A 19,550-nucleotide genomic window follows, 5' to 3' on the forward strand; every position below is an offset into this window, starting at 1 on the left:
TCATCTTCTCACAATCACACAGATGTTTGTTCTGTATTCAGGCCAGTTTCTGGTCACATTACACAATTCTGAGTTTATTTTATAACTGTTTCATAGTGACTTCTCAATCTGTATGTTATTGGATCAGATCAGACATTCTGTGGTTAAACAGCATTAGGGAAATCATTTTTACAAGCTTTTAATTTAGCTATGACTGCCACATAACAGTGATATAGCCAGAATATGCCCAATATAAACCTCATAAGGGATAATGTACAGTCATCATCTCTAAATAAACCCTGATAGAGTGATCGGGACTTGGAGGGGATTAGACGACTCATGAAAGGGGGTTACTTTTACAGTACTCACAGACTGACTGTGTTATTACCAAACTAACCTGCCAAATAAGTAAATAATGGATATCAAATATTGATTGAAATTGAAGTTGAAATTATTTGATCTAGTGAGAAAAAGAGTGACAAGAAAGAGAGAAGAAAGAAACAAACATTTGACATACAAAAATAGCCATTTTTATATATTTTATAAAACCGAGGAATAGGAACAAGTCATGTTAGTCTCAAACTTCCTGAAAAAAGAGATCAGATCTGCCCAGATCTTCAGTCAGACAGCAAGTTCCACAGAGATAGTGCGAGACCCAGACCAAAGGATTATCCACTGTGGATGAAAAAAGATTATCCACTGAAATTTGGCATAAAGTATGTCTTTCCACCATTTTGATTAATGGGAGCAGGATGAGATTGGAAAGATTGAATTAAAGATGTTCTTTTCAAGATGGGAATAGATTTGGTGTTAAGTCATTCTTATCTAGGACACATTAAGACTACACTAGTTTTTAAATACTGGTTGAAATCTGGTTATATCATACACAAGGAGAATCTTTACAGATTTTCTTCTCTGAAATCTCAAACATGCACACACTACATAATATTAAGATTATCATGCCAGAGGGAGCACCTCGTGTGATTTCATGCAGAAGCGGATGTAAACAAAATGAATATAGACTGTTTATCAGTGAGAACTGGAGGTGAGATTTCGTCAATTTTAATATCATTTAACAGTAGTATGCTAGCTAGTGTTAGCCCTCAGGGCTAAAATGTTTACCGTTTCTTGGCAACACCCTCAGCATGTTAGATTATAGTTCCAGCAGCTTTCTACACTCGGCTAGGTCAGCCGGTACATTCAAAACCGAGGTGATTTCTCCCCAGCTCTTCATTTTTCCCATATGATACTGTTACGTTTTCTAAGACATTGTGTTGTTGCCAGGTAGGGAAAGTCATGTTGTTGCCTTTTCAAATGTTTCTCTCATTCACCTGTTATTGGCTATTGTAAAAGTACTGACCTAATCATAGTCATAACCATCCTGATTTAAAATCCTAAATATCAAACATGATTTATATCACTGGAGCAGCCGATGTGTCCTAAAGCAGATTGGGAGATTTAAAATTAAATCTGAAAACGCCTAATTTCCAGATAATCTGTGCTGAACATCGGAATGGACCAAGGTCCTGAACGAGATCTTTCCTCAGATTGTCGGGAGGGGTAAATCGGGGATAAATTGGCCTAAAACTCCTGGGGCCGGTTGCACCAGCAGTGCATTAGTTACAACTTAGCCCAGTTGTGATGTAAAGTGGCACTAAGTTAAAACTTACGCATTACTAAATATTTTGCGTTGCACCATTCATTTTAGTTGAAACATACATATAAACTAAATATTTACAGAAGCCTTTGACCAGGAGTAATGATTGGAATAAAACAGCAGATTGTTTGATTTGCAATAATCTCATATTTTAGCTACCTGACAGACTTCAATACTTCAGACATATATGATGTTGACGACATTTACAATCGTTTATATTTGAATATTATGTGAATAAATGACTTATCTGATCTAAACAGAGTGTGCATTGCTCCATGTTGCTTGTAGGCTACATGGGAAACAAGATCAATCATAATAAAACAAGGTCCAGTAGCGTAAAGTATTTGAGTAAATATAGTTAGTTACTCTACTTCGGTATCTTTTTGGTTACTTTGTACTTAGAGTGTAAAAATTGCTAATATCTTATAATAATATAATAATCTATACTAAATTTGACCATTTTTTTAACAAGTACTCTTCTTTACTCAAATACATTTAAAATGAATAATGCAATTACATTACATTTTGCGTGGCACATAACTTTTTCTGCAGCAGTTTATTTCTGTTACAAAACAAGTGTTATCGCCATCAACAGGGCATTAAAGGTACTATATCTTGTGCATTTATGTGACTACCCTGTAGTCTGAGCTTGTAGTCTGAGCCCGGCTTAAGTCTTATTTAGTTTGTTCTTCTACTTACGGCTACTGTCTTTTTGTGACCAGTAACACAGACTGATCGGTATTAAATGTGTTAAGATAATCTTACTAAGTTACTAGGTATTGAAAGGAATAGTTCACCCAAAAATGTACCACTCATGTTGTTCCAAACCGTGGAACACAAAAAGAGAAACTTGTACAAAAGAAGAATCTTTATGCAGCTCTCCCAATACAACACTTCCGAGAAAAAAAAATACACATACAAAAATCTAAATAAAAAAACATATTAAAAAAAACAACAACATACAAAACAAATGTGTTCCATTTGGGATAGCGCCTGTGTGTGCACAGGTGATCAATGGAAGTTGGCTCAATTTTATCATCATAATTGCTTAAATATGAGATTGTTTTTCTCCAAAACTAAATGGAAATGACAATTGTTATTGCCATTAGATTACATTTATTCAAGTAAATTATTTTTGCATGAACAATACCTTTTAAAGCAATAGGGGAAACACACTTCTCCCTATTAATATGTGGGTTTAAATGTTTGTACTGAGAATGCATGTAACTAGAGAGACTGTAGAATATCAAATTTCAGGAATTGGTAAAACTGAGTGGAAATCCTCCTCCTGTGCTCACACCCCTTCTCATCAGGACAGCCAAGCTGAGGAACTTGCTGACTCAGCACTGGAAACCACCTCTTCCTGCCCCACCCCTCCCAGTGGATTCACCATCCCACAAACAACTCCTCACATCAGGAGACGTTCTTTTGCAGTCTATTATGTTATGCTGTCTCCATCCTATAGCCAACCAACACAGACACTTCATGAACCCCAAACTGCACACAACAACAAAAGTGTTGTGTACTGTGAAAAGTTGTATGAGAGTTTTAGGTTAATTCAGCCCATTTCTCTCTGCTACTGACAGGAAAAAGTGGCTGCTGTTTTAGTGTGTGGGTACCTTCTTCTTCCAGGCATTTTCACTCTGCTGCAGCTGGGAGTAACGGTCAGCCAGGGAAGCCTGGACCACATCGGTTTGCTTATTCTTCTTAAGCTTTCCTCGGCAATCGTCTTCACTGCTCTTAAACTCTGCCAGCCTGCCAAATGTAGAGGAAACGTATTATAGAAACAGACATAGAAAGTGAACTTTCCACTTAAGCAGCTTCTGTGTTTAGACTGTGTCAGTAGTATAACAAACATCCCATCAATAGACTTTCTTGGGACTTTCATTTGGACTTTTCATTCAAAGCTGGGTAAAAGGTAAAAACAGAAGTTAGAAGTGCATGTCGTTCCTTGGTGCACATGAAGGATATGTAGGTTCAAACCCAGTACAGGTAGTCTAAAAATCTATTTAACAGATATTTTTAATTTTTAAATAAGCAAAATTGCAACAACAAAACACCAGTGAATAAATATAATAAAAGTCAATACATATTATTATATTTTTTTAAACAAACTTTTAAACAAATAATCAGGGTCAATTATAACAGTCCTATTAATGCATCTGGCAGATTCTTTTATCCAAAAAGAATATAAACAGTTCATGCATTCCCTGAGAATCGAACGTTTGTGTTGCTAGACCCATGCTCTACTGTTTGAGTTATATGAATGCTTTTAAAAATTAAAACTCCTTTTCCCATCATACCTCTCTTTGAGGGAGGAGCTCATGCTCCCATCCAGGCTGCTGTCTAGCTCCTCCCCTTCTTCATATTGGGAGATAGATGGGGTTTTGTCCACAGAATCTGGGGAAGGAGTGCGGGAAGTCTCACTCGAGCTGTTTTCCTCTCCCTGCAGCATCCTCTCGTCTCTATCCTCCTCTTCATCCTTGTCATCCTCAACCTCTTCATCCTTGGCCTTCTTTCCATCAAGAACAGTCAGCTCCTTGCAAGTGTTGATGGCAGGAGTTGTGATACACTCCAGCTCGGCGTGTTCGGAGTCTAGACTGGTTGAGCAGCTCTTCTTCAGGATGCCTTTTATGTTGTGCTGACCTGAGTCCTGTCTCTGTAGGACTGGGATGACAGCTTTTGGTTCTTCATCCACCTTAAGAGCTCCAAAAGAAACAATCAGTTCTTCTGTGCCCACAGAACAATGCCTCTCTCTCACTTTCTGATCATTCCGTTTAGCCTAGAAGAAACCATGCAAATAAAGAAAAGAAAAGATATAGTACATTTTGGTGGGTGTTTTGTTGTAAATGCTTTTTGTTTCTTAAAGACTGATGATTTTTTTTGTCTCATGACTAGTGAGTATGAGCGTTAAAATAGAAATGTTTCCTAGGGCCCTATCATACACCCGGCACAATGCGGCGCCAGGCGAAACACGAGTGTTTTTTTTCAAGTTTCAGCCCCTATGCAGTTATAATTTTCACGCACTGCGCCACGTTGTTTAAATAGCAAATGCATTTCCACCCATTTGTGTGCACAATATGCGAACACTCTGCTTATTTATGCAGTACAGCAGCACACAAACATGACAAATATTAAAAATAAAAGGATTACAATGTAAAATATTATTATTGTGTACATTAAGATTTGATGGAATCCAGCTTGTCCTGTAGATGGTCTGCTAGCTGGAGTAGCTGAACATCTTTCTACTTGCAAATTCCGCCATGTAAGTAGCAATCCGCCATGGCACGAGATCAATTGGCTTTTAAAGGGAATGGGAGATGAGACTCTGATTGGTTTATTGCACATTACACCTGTAAGGAACTCAGCTTTTTGGAAATATTAATAATCAATAATATCTTGTTATTATTAATTATAAATATTTGGGTCAGTTAATTGGATTAACTTGATGTGGCTGAATTAATATTACAATCAATTAATCAGTTCTTCCAACGAACTATTTTGATTATTAATTTATTCTAATAAAGGGTATCTTCCATGGCCACCGAAGAATAATTATTTCTTCGCCTGTACAGTACTTTGAGCCAGTAGCAAAAACCGTGATCGTAAAGTGACTTGTATTGCAAACAAAACAGAACCAAATACATATTATGTACAAGTTTTATTAACTAAATATAGATATTTATATGAATATAAATAAACTAAACAACATACACACATGAATACATAAATAGGTTAGTGATAGGATGAAATTGGAAACCGGAAGAGGGTCTATGAGAAGAACCATCAGAATTTCATTTTCACATTTCATTGAATTGAATACTTGCATTTGTAATGGGAACAATTCTTGAAGTTGTTGAAAATTGGAGTCGTTGATGGTTCCGGCAGTGTCAAGTGGAAGTTGGTTGAGCGTTCTCTTTCTCCAGGAACGCATGACTGGTTTGGTGAAGGCCTGGGACTCTGTTGAGGCCACGCCGAGCACCCAGGAGAAGTGAGGAAGTCGGAAGGATGGGTGATTGGAGTCGTTGTTGGTTGGAGTCTTTGTTGGTTGGAGTCTTTGTTCCAAAACTCCTGAGATTGTCCTTGGTTCTTTGTGAGAGAGTCTTCTCTCTTTTCCATGAGGCCGGATCTGGTTGGAATCGAGGCCTGCTGGGCCCTGGGGCCCCCGTGGAGGGGGAGGGGGCTCCACAGTCTCACCAGAACAGTGTTGCGGCTGGATAAAAAAACTAAGAGAGGGCGGGCACTGTTGCCTGCCTCTGATATACCCTGAGAAAGAACCAACCCCTAAGGTTTGAATGGACCTATGAGTAAGGTGACATGTCCGAGAGGGGAAGCGGCTCTTAGTTGATTTATGGTCTTTGTCCCCAGCATGCTTAGACTGTTCATTCAAGCTCAAATAGACATAACAAATTCACATTGCATTCTAAGAGAAGGTGATGTACATCAAAGTGTGTGTCATTAAATGAGGATTAATTTGCTAGGAAGCATGATACAGGTGAGGTTATATTGACCGTTGGGTGGTTGTTCAACCACATACACCCCAATCAAACATACCATGTTGTTATACCTAATAGTACACGAGACAGTAAATCATCACAGTTTCTGTGAGGCATGTTCCTTCATAGATCAGAGTAACACCGCAAAGTTTATTTAATTAAAGATGGTCTCTCTCTCTTAAGCATGTGGCGCATGTAGCCACATTCCTTTGAGGTCGTAAAGTCTGTTATCAGTCTTAAAGTGTTCTGTAACCGGACACCCGGCTGACAAAGTAACTTCATTTGTGAGGTTAGTTTTGGGGGAGAGTTTCATAGACCTTTATATTCATTAAATATAGTGAATATGAATAATTAGTGTGTGTCTGATTGGTCCGGACCCTACACACCCAAAACACCCATTGCTCATTAAGAGAATAGGGACAACCCTTTTAGACCACTTTTCCCATCATTAAACTAGAATGTTTTCTTTTATTTTTATGTATTAAAATGTATATTTGGCTATGGAGAGAGTTTGTGGCTCTCATTTTGGGCTAAAACAAAGGCTGACCCTTCCATTCTTCCTCAAAACAAGCAACCAAACTCTATTTCTCTCCCAAAAGGAGAAAGAAAGGGATATAAAGAAAGGCAAAAGAAAAACAGGACAACCACACACCCCTCAGCGAGGAACACAGAAACACAGTGACCCAGAGAGAGAGACAGAGAGAGAGAGAGAGAGAGAGATAGAGAGAGAGAGAGAGACTTTGACTTTTAACATCTCTTTAATTACAATCTATACCACAACTGTATACACATTTAACACATTAATATATTACTATTAAAATCATATCCAGATAAAAAAAATAAAAATAAAAAAAAATAATAAAAAAAAACAGCTTCTTTTACAGCAATACATTATATCCTCCCTCTCCGTTGGGTTTACATAAAACATTTTCAATCCCCCATAAGTAGAAGAAAGACTCGGTATCATTCACCAGTTCATAATACTTATACTCCATAACCAGCCTACTCTTTACCAGAGCTCTGAACATGTCCAAAGAATCATTTTCGCTATTAAACTGCATTTTTCTCTTTCTTGTCAGCCAGATAGCCATTTTTGCCATCCCAAATAAAACATTTATCAAAACAATTTTGCTTTTATTTGAGGTGCTATATTTTGGTCCAAAAATAAATAAACTATTTGTAAAAATGAAACCAAAATCATGACTCAGGTCTTTTAACACACCCATAATTCCTGCTAGCCTGAAACATTCAATAAATACATGAGACACTGTTTCTGGTAACCCACAAAACAAACACTCTTCTCCTTGCAAAGGATTTAGATGAACTTTATAACAGTTCGTTGCTAAAATCCAATGACAAATCCTCCATTGCAAATCTCCACTTCTTTTCTCGATTGGTGTCTTATACAACGTCCTCCAACATCCTTTTGGAGAGGCCCCTGATTCAACTAAATTAGTCCATTTGGTCTCTGGGAGATCTTGCAATGCTCTTAAATTTAAGTATTTTACACAAACAAGATAAAATAATAATAATAATTCATCACATTTATATAGCGCTTTTCTGGACACTCAAAGCGCTTCACATAGAAGGGGGAATCTCCTCAACCACCACCAATGTGCAGCATCCACCTGGATGATGCGACGGCAGCCATATTGCGCCAGAACGCCCACCACACACCAGCTTACTGGTGGAGAGGAGACAGAGTGATGAAGCCAATTGGTATATATATACATGGGGATGATTAGGAGGCCATAATGGACAGAGGCCACTGGGCAAATTTGGCCAGGATGCCGGGGTTACACCCCTACTCTTTCGAAAGACATCCTGGGATTTTTTGTGACCACAGAGAGTCAGGACCTCGGTTTAACGTCTCATCCGAAGGACAGTGCTCAATTGACAGTATAGTGTCCCCATTACCATACTGGGGCGTTAGGACCCACACAGACCACAGGGTGAGCGCCCCCTGCTGGCCTCTCTAACACCTCTTCCAGCAGCAACATGGTTTTCTCAGAAGGTCTCCCATCCAGGTACTAACCAGGCTCAGCCCTGCTTAGCTTTAGTGGGCAACCAGTCTTGGGCTACAGGGTGAAAATAAAAACCTAAAAAATCTTTAGAAAAGATAAAAAACCTTCTTATATATTGTGTCAAAACGACTAATTTCAGGAGTTGTAAAAGACAGTAATCTTCCATCACCCTACTGCCAGTCTCCTACATTTACACCCACCCTGATGCTGGGGAATACGGTCTCAACCATTTCTGCTTGCACAGGTACAGTAAAAAACTCCTGCATCTCAGCTAATAATTTTTCAACAATCCTAACAGAATGAACACCAATCTTCGAGGCCAGTGTTTCTGCAGAAATCCATTTGTCCCTCTGCCGAAAATAACATATTTTACATATTCCTGCTTTAACCAAGCTTGCACAAACACCTTTTGATTTTAACATCCCACTGGATAAGAGCGGATTGAAAATCAGAGGTTCTTCAAACACCCACTCATGGGTTATTTCAGACAGCTCTCTTTTAACAATAAATATTTGCCACACATTTAAGACTGATGCATAAAAAGAAGAGAGTCCGCTAAAATCTACTTCCTTCAAATTCATTAAGAATAGGTGTCTATCTAAGTTCATCCGCCCCACTCTTCTTAATAACGCACAAGCTATTTCAGTCCAGTTCTGCGGCTGATTATAAAGGAGTCTTTTCACAATCTGCAGTCTGAAAGCAGCTACCTTGGACTTGATGTCCATAAGGCCTTGCCCTCCTTCATTTAACTGCAGATACAGTACTGATTCTCTTAACCAGTGTTGTCCGTTCCAAAAAAAACTAACAAACACTTTCGGAATTTCCTTAATGAATCCATCTGGTGGGTTTAACACAATTACTTTATACCATAAAATAGAGGCAGCAAGATTATTAATGACCAGTACCCTCCCTCTATATGACAATTGAGGTACAATCCATTTACATTTTGATACTCTATTACAAATTTTATCTTTAACACCTTCCCAATTTTTTCTTTGATATTCTTCTGAACCTAAAAAAATGCCTAAAAACTTAAAACCATCTTTTTCCCACCTTACATTTCCAGGGATAACAGGTTTTACATTGTCATTACAACATTCCTTTTTTTCATTGCACCAAAAAGCTTCTGTTTTACTCCAGTTCAGTTTAGCAGAAGACGCTCTCTCATATAAAGAGATACATTGAATGACAACATCAATATCTCTTTGATCTTTCACGACTACAGTTATGTCGTCTGCATATGTTGTTATCTTGAACGCATTGCAGCAACCATCCACCTTTAGACCAGACAGTTATTTTCTTAAAGCACTATTTCAATTGTATCTTTGTTCTATTTTGTCTTAAGTGACCTTATTATTTTAGTTGACAAACTATGTTGTGATATTTAATCGACTAAAACTAAAACAATTCAGATGACTAAAATATGACTAAAATGAAATGGCATTTTAGTCAAAAGAAAAGTAAATTATGTTTTCTTAAAAAAAATTCTATTGGCTTGGGTTTTCTGCCAAGCCATTAAACAACACATGTGCTGCAAATACTGACAATTCAACCAAATACAGAAACACATTGCAAATAGCACGGAAATGTTTCAAGGGGACCCCAACAAGTGACAAACCTGGCTGGGACCGCTTATTGTTCAATGTCTACTCGTCAGTGGTGTTGTTGATGACCAGAAAGGTGTTTTTTATTTTTTATTTTATTTTTTTACATTTTTATGTATGTGTGTAGTGAGCATTTACAGCGTGTTTCTGTATCTGGTGTTTTTTCTAGGTGCATGCGTTTTCTTCATGTGTTTCTTTATTTCCGATGTACGTTTTCCATTCATGTGTGTACCCGGTCTCTATGTTCAGAAAAGTTTTGCTTGTTTTTACAAATATAGGGACAAGTAAGTTTTTATTGTCTGTGGTTATCAACGGCATGCACAGATACTGTCATCAGAGCTTGAACCCAGAACATTCCTTTAACTTCAGAATTCCCTTTCACACATGCAAGAAAAATCTAAATCATTCTCTTTTTCAAACAAGATTGTAAATTAATTAGATAATATTTATACAATTCCTGAGGCTAAATGAGCATCTGAAGGGCTTTGAATAATCATTTATAGTCAATTTTTTACATGAAGATATAGCGAGCCTTGTGTGCATGCATTGCAGACCCAATATGTTCTGGCATTCTGGGTACAAAAACTATGGTGTTTTCATCCAACTGTCCTTTTGGACACCTGGACGTCTTCAACTCCAGCTTGCAGACTTTCTTATAAGAAAAACACAGCTGCATTACAGCACTCCATTTGGGACAACTTCAGAGCTCAGCTGTAAACAATCCATTTCATTTAGTGTAACTCCTCCAAGATCATTTCCTGCCATGCCACGAACAGATGCTGGCATAATAATCATAGTCAGAAGCATACAGCTTAATAATACCAACATAAAAGGAAAGACATGAATTTGTCTTTGGGGAGTAAAGTTGAGACTCATTAAACTGAATACAAATGTCTATAAAATAAATAATTAAAATAATGTTTTGTTTTTTTACTTTTCATAGCTGATCAGATATATGTAGCGCTTTTATCAAACTGCTGCTTTACTTTTCAGCAATTAAACTGAAGTGTGCCATTTTTTGTGTTTCTCTCTGACATCAACCTCCGGAGGGGTGGGGGCTTTGGGTGCTCGAGCACCTGCCCTTTTGCCCCTTGGTGCCCAAAATGCCCTTTTGTCAAGGCAAAATTTCCTCTCCTGTTTTTTGTAATTAAAGGCCCTTTTGTGGATGCCTGCCCAATCTAACTATTAGTAAAATTAATGAATAATAATTTAGCCGTAAATAAAATGACCCACATGATGACCTTACACCTGACGAACTCATCCGGGACGATTCCTCACGCTGCACGCACATTTTTTAATTTCGCGCGGCTACGCGCACTACCAGAGGATATCTTCAACTCTGCGGGTGCTGGTAAGTGGTGTTTTATTCTCAGCGAAGTGATTTTGATGTTTGTTTACTTATTATTATTATTTTACAAGAACGACGTGAAGAGCATGCTGAGATGTTGTTTATATTGCTGTGTGTAGGCTGTAGAAGTAACGTTAGCTTGCTGTATGAGGGAGAAAAGTTTCACGGGCGTCGAGGGGTCTGGTCTTTTTATGTTATTCGACTAAAAACTATTATTTTTACTTTAAACTATTATTATTATTGTTATTACAGTATTTGTTTAAAAAACGTATAGTGCCATAAAAATTATCATCACAAATCTGGTAAGAGTTTAGGCTTATTATCACATCACATACCAATATATACCACTTACCAATATCTTATGTTTTGTGTGCAGAAGCCTCTGTGAACCTCTCCCCTAGTACTATTATATAGGCTACTATTATTATATTATTATATTATAGCAGCCTGGGCAGAATCTGCAGCTTTACAGCAGGTCAGTGAGCTAGTGAAGGTTCCAAACACTGTCAGCAGTCTTTACATCTTGTCATGGTCACATTAAAATGATTTAATCAGCTAATATATCTCTATATGTTTGTTTTAATGTCTACAGTCTCAGATCAGCTCCAGCAGTATCAGCAGCAGCAGCAGTAACAACAACAGCAAAGGCAGCAAACTCACTTAAGGACTTTAGTAAGAATATACCAGAACTGGTATCACATTAATGTTAAAAATCTTGTAAAGTATTAATTGCTGTTTCTGTTTGCTTTGTTTTTATTTTCATTGTAGAACTGTAACTCTTGTATTTGTGTAAATCAGTTTATGCCATGAAAATAGCCATAGATGCTGATATGGCATTAAATAAAACTATACTGTACGAAACATGGGCCACGTTGATTTTTTCCTACACAGTTTACTATAACAGCTGTTCTTTATTATTCTGTATAACAGAGAAGAAAAAGCCATCAGGTTGGGACAACTTAAGATACTTCAGTTTCTAATCCCAGAGTTATTAATAGGTGCACACTCCACATTAATTTTTTTTTTTTACTTTTAAACGTAAAATTAGTCTTTTCTGTTCTGTTTCTTTTTCAAAACAGCATCAATGCATTTGCTACTGTATCGATACAGAATCATCCGTATTGATATATTACTGTATTGATATTTTGAGCACAGCCCTATTTAAAGCCTTGTTCCGCATGTGCCCCCTTTTATTCTTTGAGCACCTGCCCCTCCAGAGGTCTCTGCACGGCCATGGTATTTAATTTACATATTAAAACTAGTGTATGAAATGGCAAATGGAAATTATATAATTGATTTTTTATCAACGTTGCACAAATGTAATGGAAAATGTAAATTCAAATACAGAAATGCATTGCCATTTTACATATTGCATTGTCATTTTGCATATTACATTTCAAATTGAATATTGCTACTCATATGAATTGTCCATTACAGTGCTTACAGATAAAGGGCACTTACTTTTAAAAGAGACGTTTTGGCGTTATCTGCTTTCCCGTCATCTGTCAACACACACACAAAGAGTAATGTCAGAATGTGCACAAACGCAGATGCATGCACAACAATCAACGTGCCTGAAGTAAACTTTCCTCATACTGCAGTGCACACAATATCAGATATACTGAGTGAAGTCATGCTCCCAGAAGGATCGTTTCACAGTTTGTTTTGGTTTTGATATTTAATAGAAAAATAACTTAAAAAAGAGACCTTCACACATACACACTTATGCTCTTCTATAAACTCTTATCTTCAAGAACTTCTCTTGACCTCGACCCACTGTGCGAATTACCATACAAAAACCATCTGTTCAGTAAGAGCATGATAAGAAGGCAATAGGGTTGGCTATCATTTGAATTATAACAATTACAATTCCAAGTTTAGAATGTGGTAAAATAAATGTCTAAGTTAAACATTAAGATCAAACATATTTATTCTGTGTCTCTTTTTGCAAAACATTTGGTTGCAGCTAAAAACCATGAAAAAAAATCAGCAGCCTAAAGAACACTTACACAAGGAACTTTTGCCAATTTACATTTATTCATTTAGCTGACACTTTTATCCAAAACGACTTACAATTGCTATATATATGTCAGAGGTCGCATGCCTCTGGAGCAACTAGGGGTTAAGTGTCTTGCTCAGGGACACAATGGTGTCTCACAGTGGATTCGGACCAGGGTCTCTCACACCAAAGGCATGTGTCTTATCCATTGAGCCATCACCAACCCTATGGCTAACCTAACTAACTAATATAAATTTAAAACATTATTTATATATATATATATATATATATATATATATATATATATATATATATATATTAATAAACAAATTAGCAATAGCTCAAATAAATAAAACAAAGATACAAATGAAATAAACAGTGTTTTTCAGGTATAGAAGAGTATAGAAGTAGTATTCATATATAGAATATAGTAGACGTGCATTCATTGCGATTTGATCTTGATGAATAGCCAACGATACAATACATTAAAAATATATAAAGCGGCTACTGATGCGATATAATTCACCCCTATTACGATGTAGTGCGATACGATTTTGATTCGATTCAACAATTGCTATTCAATGCAATACGATGCAATAGAAAAAAATATAATGCTATACAATTCAATACAGATAGTTCGCTTTGGTTAAGACAGACAGCAAATCATAAATTAACTTAAGTGTCTTCTGACTTTGTGCGTTTCCAAACATTGGATTTGTAATTATTTGGTGGAAGATGCAGCTCTACCTCTGCCATGTTAATCTATATTTTATGTCAGTGGTTCCCAACCTTTATTACTCCAAGGCCCCCCTCCTATCGGAATCAATACTGCAAGTATCTGATTCCTAATCTTATTAATCTATTGTTTTGCAGTAGTATGCCATACAGAATCGTTGCCACTGACCTGCTTTAACGTCGGCAGTGGGGCTCGACAGCCTTAGTCAAACGGGTTGGTGCGTTTGGTCGGGTTGCGGAGAGATTGTGGTTTGGTCACATGTGAACTACGAGGAAGGAGCAACCTCAGCAGCAGGAAGGATGTAAAGGTTAGTAAGCTTGGCTGAGTTGAGTGAGGGACGGAGGGGAGTGACTCTGGGACGCCAGAGTCACTGTCGAGCCCTCTTGAGGTGCCGTGGGCTAGTCGACGAAACACTGAGGACGGAAGTTGCCCACTTGAAGACCCTAGAGATGTCATGGGGGGAACGCACTGTGGTTGCAGCCGTGTGCTGACGTGCAAAATACACTGCAGCTATTAACACCAGACAGAAGGAGATTAACATCACCATATGGAAATAAGTGTAAATGCATGGAGAAGCACAGGTTACTTTAAAGCTACGTCTGAAAGTATGAAGTTGAAGAAATGAAGTTTTAACATCTACTCTCGTGTAATGGAAATCATGAAGATCTGGATACGTCCAGTGACTGCAGTGAATAGTACTGCTGGCAACAAGGGAAAGACCTTGTGACAGCCTGGACAGTCAGCTGACAGGAGGAAAGAGGCCCCAGTGGGGCTGGTAAGGGTTAGCTACCCTTGTCGAGAGGCATCCACCTCTGTGTTTACCGGATGCTGGAGACACCTGCCCAAGGCTTCTGACAAATTCAAGAGAAAAATACCCCTAGAGTCTGCGAGAGCAGGGACGGAAGATGACTCAGTGTTGGACAACATGGTTAACGACTTTGGAATGGAAACGGATATGAGTATGGAGAGTACTTCACAAAAGACTAGTTCAGGTTCTGCAGTTAGCAAATCAATGAACTCCAAGCTTGTGTCTGTGGGTGGAGCAAGGCGACAACGGTCAGGGGTTTGAAGATTCATCAAGGGAAAATGAAATGCTTGAGGGAGAAGGGACAAGGGCCTCGCATTGATCAGTACTTCTTACGAAGTCAGTAGAATGAAATCCAGCGACAGGAAGCAAACCACATTTTGCAGGATATCAGCACCCCTGTCATAGAGGAGAGGAGAGTTTGCACAGTTAGTGATGAACACATTGATACTTGTGAACCCGGTCAGACTAACCAGCATAAGAGCGAAAAGAACCTCAACGGGCATAGGCCTGGAGTTAGATAGCCAAGAGCTTGTGAGAAAACTGCATGGGACACGGTAAACACAGATCTATGCTTTGCATTGGAAAGATTAACTGGTACAGTTGAAAAGAAGCTGGATAAATTTGGTGACATCATTTACGCATATGGAAGTGAGAGGTTTGGTGTGGAAAAAAGGAAGGAAAAAGTACAAACTAGTCCTGCAGTGTCTAGACGGCAGCAGAAAATTGAAGGGTTAGTTAGAGAAAGGAGACAGCTGAGGAGGCAATGGAAAAGAGCAGAACAAAGTCAGAAGGAGTGACTCAATCTCTTACAAAGGGCCATAAAAGATAAGCTTGCAACATTACGCAGAGCTGAGCGCCTACGGAAATGCTACAAAAAGAAGGAGTGTGCGAGGGCTAATTTCTATAAAGGCCCATTCAAATGTGTAAAGAAGTTATTCACCAGTGAGAAGAATGGCACTTTAAAAGCATCTAGGGTTGAGCTAGAGTGATATTTGGAGGAAACGCATACAGATGCAAAAAGGCATGAGCCTATGTCAGTTCCGTCAGACATCCCACCGATCAATCCAAAAGAATACCAAATGGAGGTATTTGCACCTAAGTGGAAAGAGATAGAGCAGGTTGTGAGAAAGGCAAGGGCTTCATCATCTCCAGGGCCTAATGGAGTTCCGTACAGAGTGTACAAGAGTGCTTCAGGAGTTCTACGAATTCTGTGGAAATTGATAAAAGTGGCATGGGATAAGCAGGTTGTACCTAGAGCATGGCGCCGAGTAGGTGGAGTCTTTATACCCAAAGAAAAAGATGCTACAAGCATCAGTCAGTTACGTTCTATTTCACTATAAAACGTCGAAGGTAAGAATTTCTTCAGCATTATTGCTCAGAGATTGTCAACCTACCTATTAAAGAATGGCTTCATTGACACTTCAATTCAAAAAGCGGGCATTCCAGGATTCTCAGGATGCTTGGAACACATCAATGTTATCTGGCAACGAATTCAATCAGCTAAAAAGGAGAGGAAGGAGCTCCATGTGACATTCCTGGATTTGGCTAAGGCATATGGTTCAGTGCCACATGAGCTTCTTTGGGCAGAATTTGATTTTTTCAGGGTACCGATGTCGATAACAAATTTAGTGAAAGCCTATTTTGGAGATTTGCAATTTAGTTTCTCAACTCTAGAATTCAGCACTACATGGCAATGCTTAGAGGTTGGAATAATGGCAGGATGCACCATTTCTCCACTTGCAATTTAAGCCCTCTAAATCAAGGAGCATCTCCATAATTAAAGGCAAGGTAGTAGATAAAACATTTTTTATTAATGGTGAGGCAATACCAACAGTTTCTGAGAAGCCAGTGAAGAGTCTTGGGAGATGGTACGATGGGGATCTAAAGGACACAGTTCGAGTGGGAGAAGTTAGACGACAAGCAGTGGAAGGGTTGAAGAGCATAAACAGCTGCGCTCTACCAGGCAAACTAAAACTCTGGTGCTTTCAGTTTGGTCTACTGCCGAGGTTGCTGTGGCCACTGACTGTGTACGAGGTTTCTTTGACAACAGTGGATAAGCTGGAAGTGTTAATAAGTTCATATATCAGGAAATGGTTGGGAGTTCCACGCTGCCTCAGCAGAGTGGGACTTTATAGTAAAGGAATATTGCAGCTGCCAGTCTCTGCTTTAACCGAGGAGTTTAAGTGTGCCAAGGTCAGACTGGAAATTACCTTAGTAGAGTCACGCAACAAATGTCTAAGGGATGCAGGACCTGTGTTAAAAACTGTTAGAAAGTGGTCAGCAAAGAAATCTGTGGAAGAGGCAAGGCTGCCCTTCAAATTGGTGATATCGTGGGACAGGTTCAGCATGGAAGAGGGGGTTTTGGGCTCAGTTTAGCTCCTCCTAAATGGCACAAGGCAGCCCCAGCTTAAAGGAGGAAACTGGTAGTCAACGAGGTGCAAAAGCAGGATGAGAGGATGAGGTGTATAAAGGCCATTTCCCAGGCCAAGCAGGGAGAGTGGATGAGATGTGAGAGTGTGCAACAACGCAAGATGGGCTGGCAAGACCTTTTGTCATTGGAAGAGAGTATAACCAGTTTCTTTATCAGGTCAACATATGATGTTCTCCCATCACCACAGAACCTAAACCTCTGGGTAGGAGAGAATACCTCTTGTCCTTTGTGTTCATCACCTGCCACATTAAGGCACATTTTGACAGTATGTAAGATGGCTCTAAGCCAAGGTCGGTTTACTTGGCGCCCATGACCAAGTACTCCGATGTTTGGCTTTAGCATTGGAAAACAAGCGTAACATGACCAATAAGTGGCCACCTGTTCTAGCAAAACATTACACACAGAAGACAATATTCCTCCGCCCAGGCGAGCAACCGCAAAGAAAAGGTCTTAAAACCAATTCTCTCCCAGGACAACTGGAAGCTGCTAGGGACTGGACAATGCTGGCTGATCTTGATCAATGGCTTATTTTTCCACCTGAGATTGCCACCACTAAACTCCGACCAGATATTGTTTTGTGGTCTGGATCAGGACGCATTGTTCAACTGATAGAGTTAACAGTGCCATGGGAGGATGCTGTAGATGAGGCATATGAGAGGAAGAAACTGCGGTATGCTCAGCTGGCCACTGAAGCAGAACAGCGAGGATGGAGAGTCCGGGTTTATCCAGTGGAAGTGGGTTGTCGAGGATTTGTGGCACACCACACAACCCGGTTCCTCAGAGATGTCGGATTCAGTGGCCAAGAGTTGCGTCGCACAGTAAAGAACTTATCTGAAGCAGCAGAGAGGAGAAGCAACTGGCAGTGGTTGAGACGGAAAGATTCTGTCTGGCTGTGTACAGGCCGCCACGCTACGGTTTCGAAGAATTCCTGAAAAACTTGAAGAGTCTGTTTGTTTTTATTTGTATAGTTTGCATAGTTATTACAGTTATTACGTTCCTGTGTATTTTGCGTGAATGAGAATTGGTATTGTTTTGCGGTAGTAAGCCATACGGAACCGTTGCCACTGACCCGCTTTAACGTCGGCAGTGGGGCTCGACAGCCTTAGTTAAACGGGTTAGCGCGTATGGTCGGGTTGCGGAGAGATTGCGAGAGATTGTGGTTTGGTCACATGTGAACTACGAGGAAGGAGCAACCTCAGCAGCAGGAAGGATGTAAAGGTTAGTAAGCTGGGCTCAGTTAATTGGGGGACGGAGGGGAGTGACTCTGGGACGCCAGAGTCACTGTCGATCCTTCTTGAGGTGTCGTGGGCTAGTTGACGAAACACTGAGGACGGAAGGTGCCCACTTTTAAGACACTAGAGATGTCCCCTACTCAGCTCAATCCAGACGGTTGTCATGGGGGGACCGCACTGTGGTTGCAGCCGTTGTGTGTGCTGACTCGCAAAATACACTGCAGCTATTAACACCAGACAGAAGGAGATTCACATCACCATATGGAAAGAATCGTAAATGCATGGAGAAACATAGGTTACTGTAAAGCTACGTCTTAGTTGGTGCTTATCTTGGCGAAAGCCGAGTACAAATCAGCATGAAGTTTTACTGTGCAAAATTTCCTTGCTTTGTAATTCAGTAAATCCCTCCTCTAATCATTACATTTCAACATCCTGTGGGGTGTGGCCAACTGTACATGAGTGTACATCCTTTCAAACATTTTTCATAAATACCTTTCATTTCGTTAAGGGTTTAACTTCAACTTTTTCGACAATGGAGGAATATACAGTCCACATTTCAGTTGTGAATTTCGCCCAACCCTGATGAGCACACGTGTTGTCATACTGACTGAACTACTGCAACACAACCAAAAGAAAAGGATGTTTCTGCTCCTAGCCTAAAACCTTTATGGGGTGTCTTATTTATATTCATGGCTTGTATGTTCAGTAAATTGTGTAATTATGTTCAGCAAAAAAAACATAATACTGGGAAGCACATATTACATCACAGTAGTAATAGCCAAAATACCAAAAATATTTTACAGACTTGGGCGAAGCAACAACAACAAAAAAAAAAAAAAAACCTGCAAGGTTCATTTCTCATAAGTGCAGTTTTATGTGTGTACGTTATGTCTGTGTGCATCCATCCATTCATCCAGCCAGTTGTCCTTTGCTTGGTCACAGGTTATAAAAACATTTATTGCTAATGTTTGTCTTGGATTTGCTCAGTGTGCAGTGTGTAAGTGTCTCTGTCCAGTGATGTATTTTGTGTCTTATTTTACATTCCAGTTTAACAACAGGGGAGGTCTGTGAGTAACACAATAGAAAGAATGACTTCTGTTGAAACCTTTGTCAGTCAAAACCAGGCCACAATTTTCAATCAGGCCGCTTTCACAGCAATTGCCTTGCTGCTGCTGCTGTTGAGTTGGTTTGAATCTGTAAGCTTAGAATATCTTTCTGTTTTGAATCATTATTTAC

General features: G+C 39.2%; 1 protein-coding gene and 1 long non-coding RNA gene across 8 annotated transcripts in view; both read right to left on the minus strand.

Moving 5' to 3' along the window:
* LOC143738228 (uncharacterized) overlaps window positions 1-19,550 on the minus strand; it is a 202,897-nt gene that overhangs the window by 112,707 nt on the left and 70,640 nt on the right. The window lies entirely within an intron of this gene.
* Window positions 1-19,550, minus strand: part of LOC143738227 (supervillin-like) — a 196,364-nt gene that overhangs the window by 64,966 nt on the left and 111,848 nt on the right. For all 6 annotated transcript variants that reach the window (XM_077230243.1, XM_077230244.1, XM_077230247.1 and 3 more), the window contains 3 exons: window positions 12,570-12,610; window positions 3,940-4,418; window positions 3,256-3,391 (listed from right to left, as the gene is read on the minus strand). In XM_077230243.1, the coding sequence (XP_077086358.1) occupies window positions 3,256-3,391; window positions 3,940-4,418; window positions 12,570-12,610 (656 nt within the window). The remainder of the gene's footprint in view (window positions 1-3,255; window positions 3,392-3,939; window positions 4,419-12,569; window positions 12,611-19,550) is intronic.

Source organism: Siphateles boraxobius, unplaced genomic scaffold (genome assembly GCF_051911475.1).
Source record: "Siphateles boraxobius isolate OS27281-9 unplaced genomic scaffold, OSU_SipBor_1 140, whole genome shotgun sequence".
NCBI lineage: Eukaryota > Metazoa > Chordata > Actinopteri > Cypriniformes > Leuciscidae > Siphateles > Siphateles boraxobius.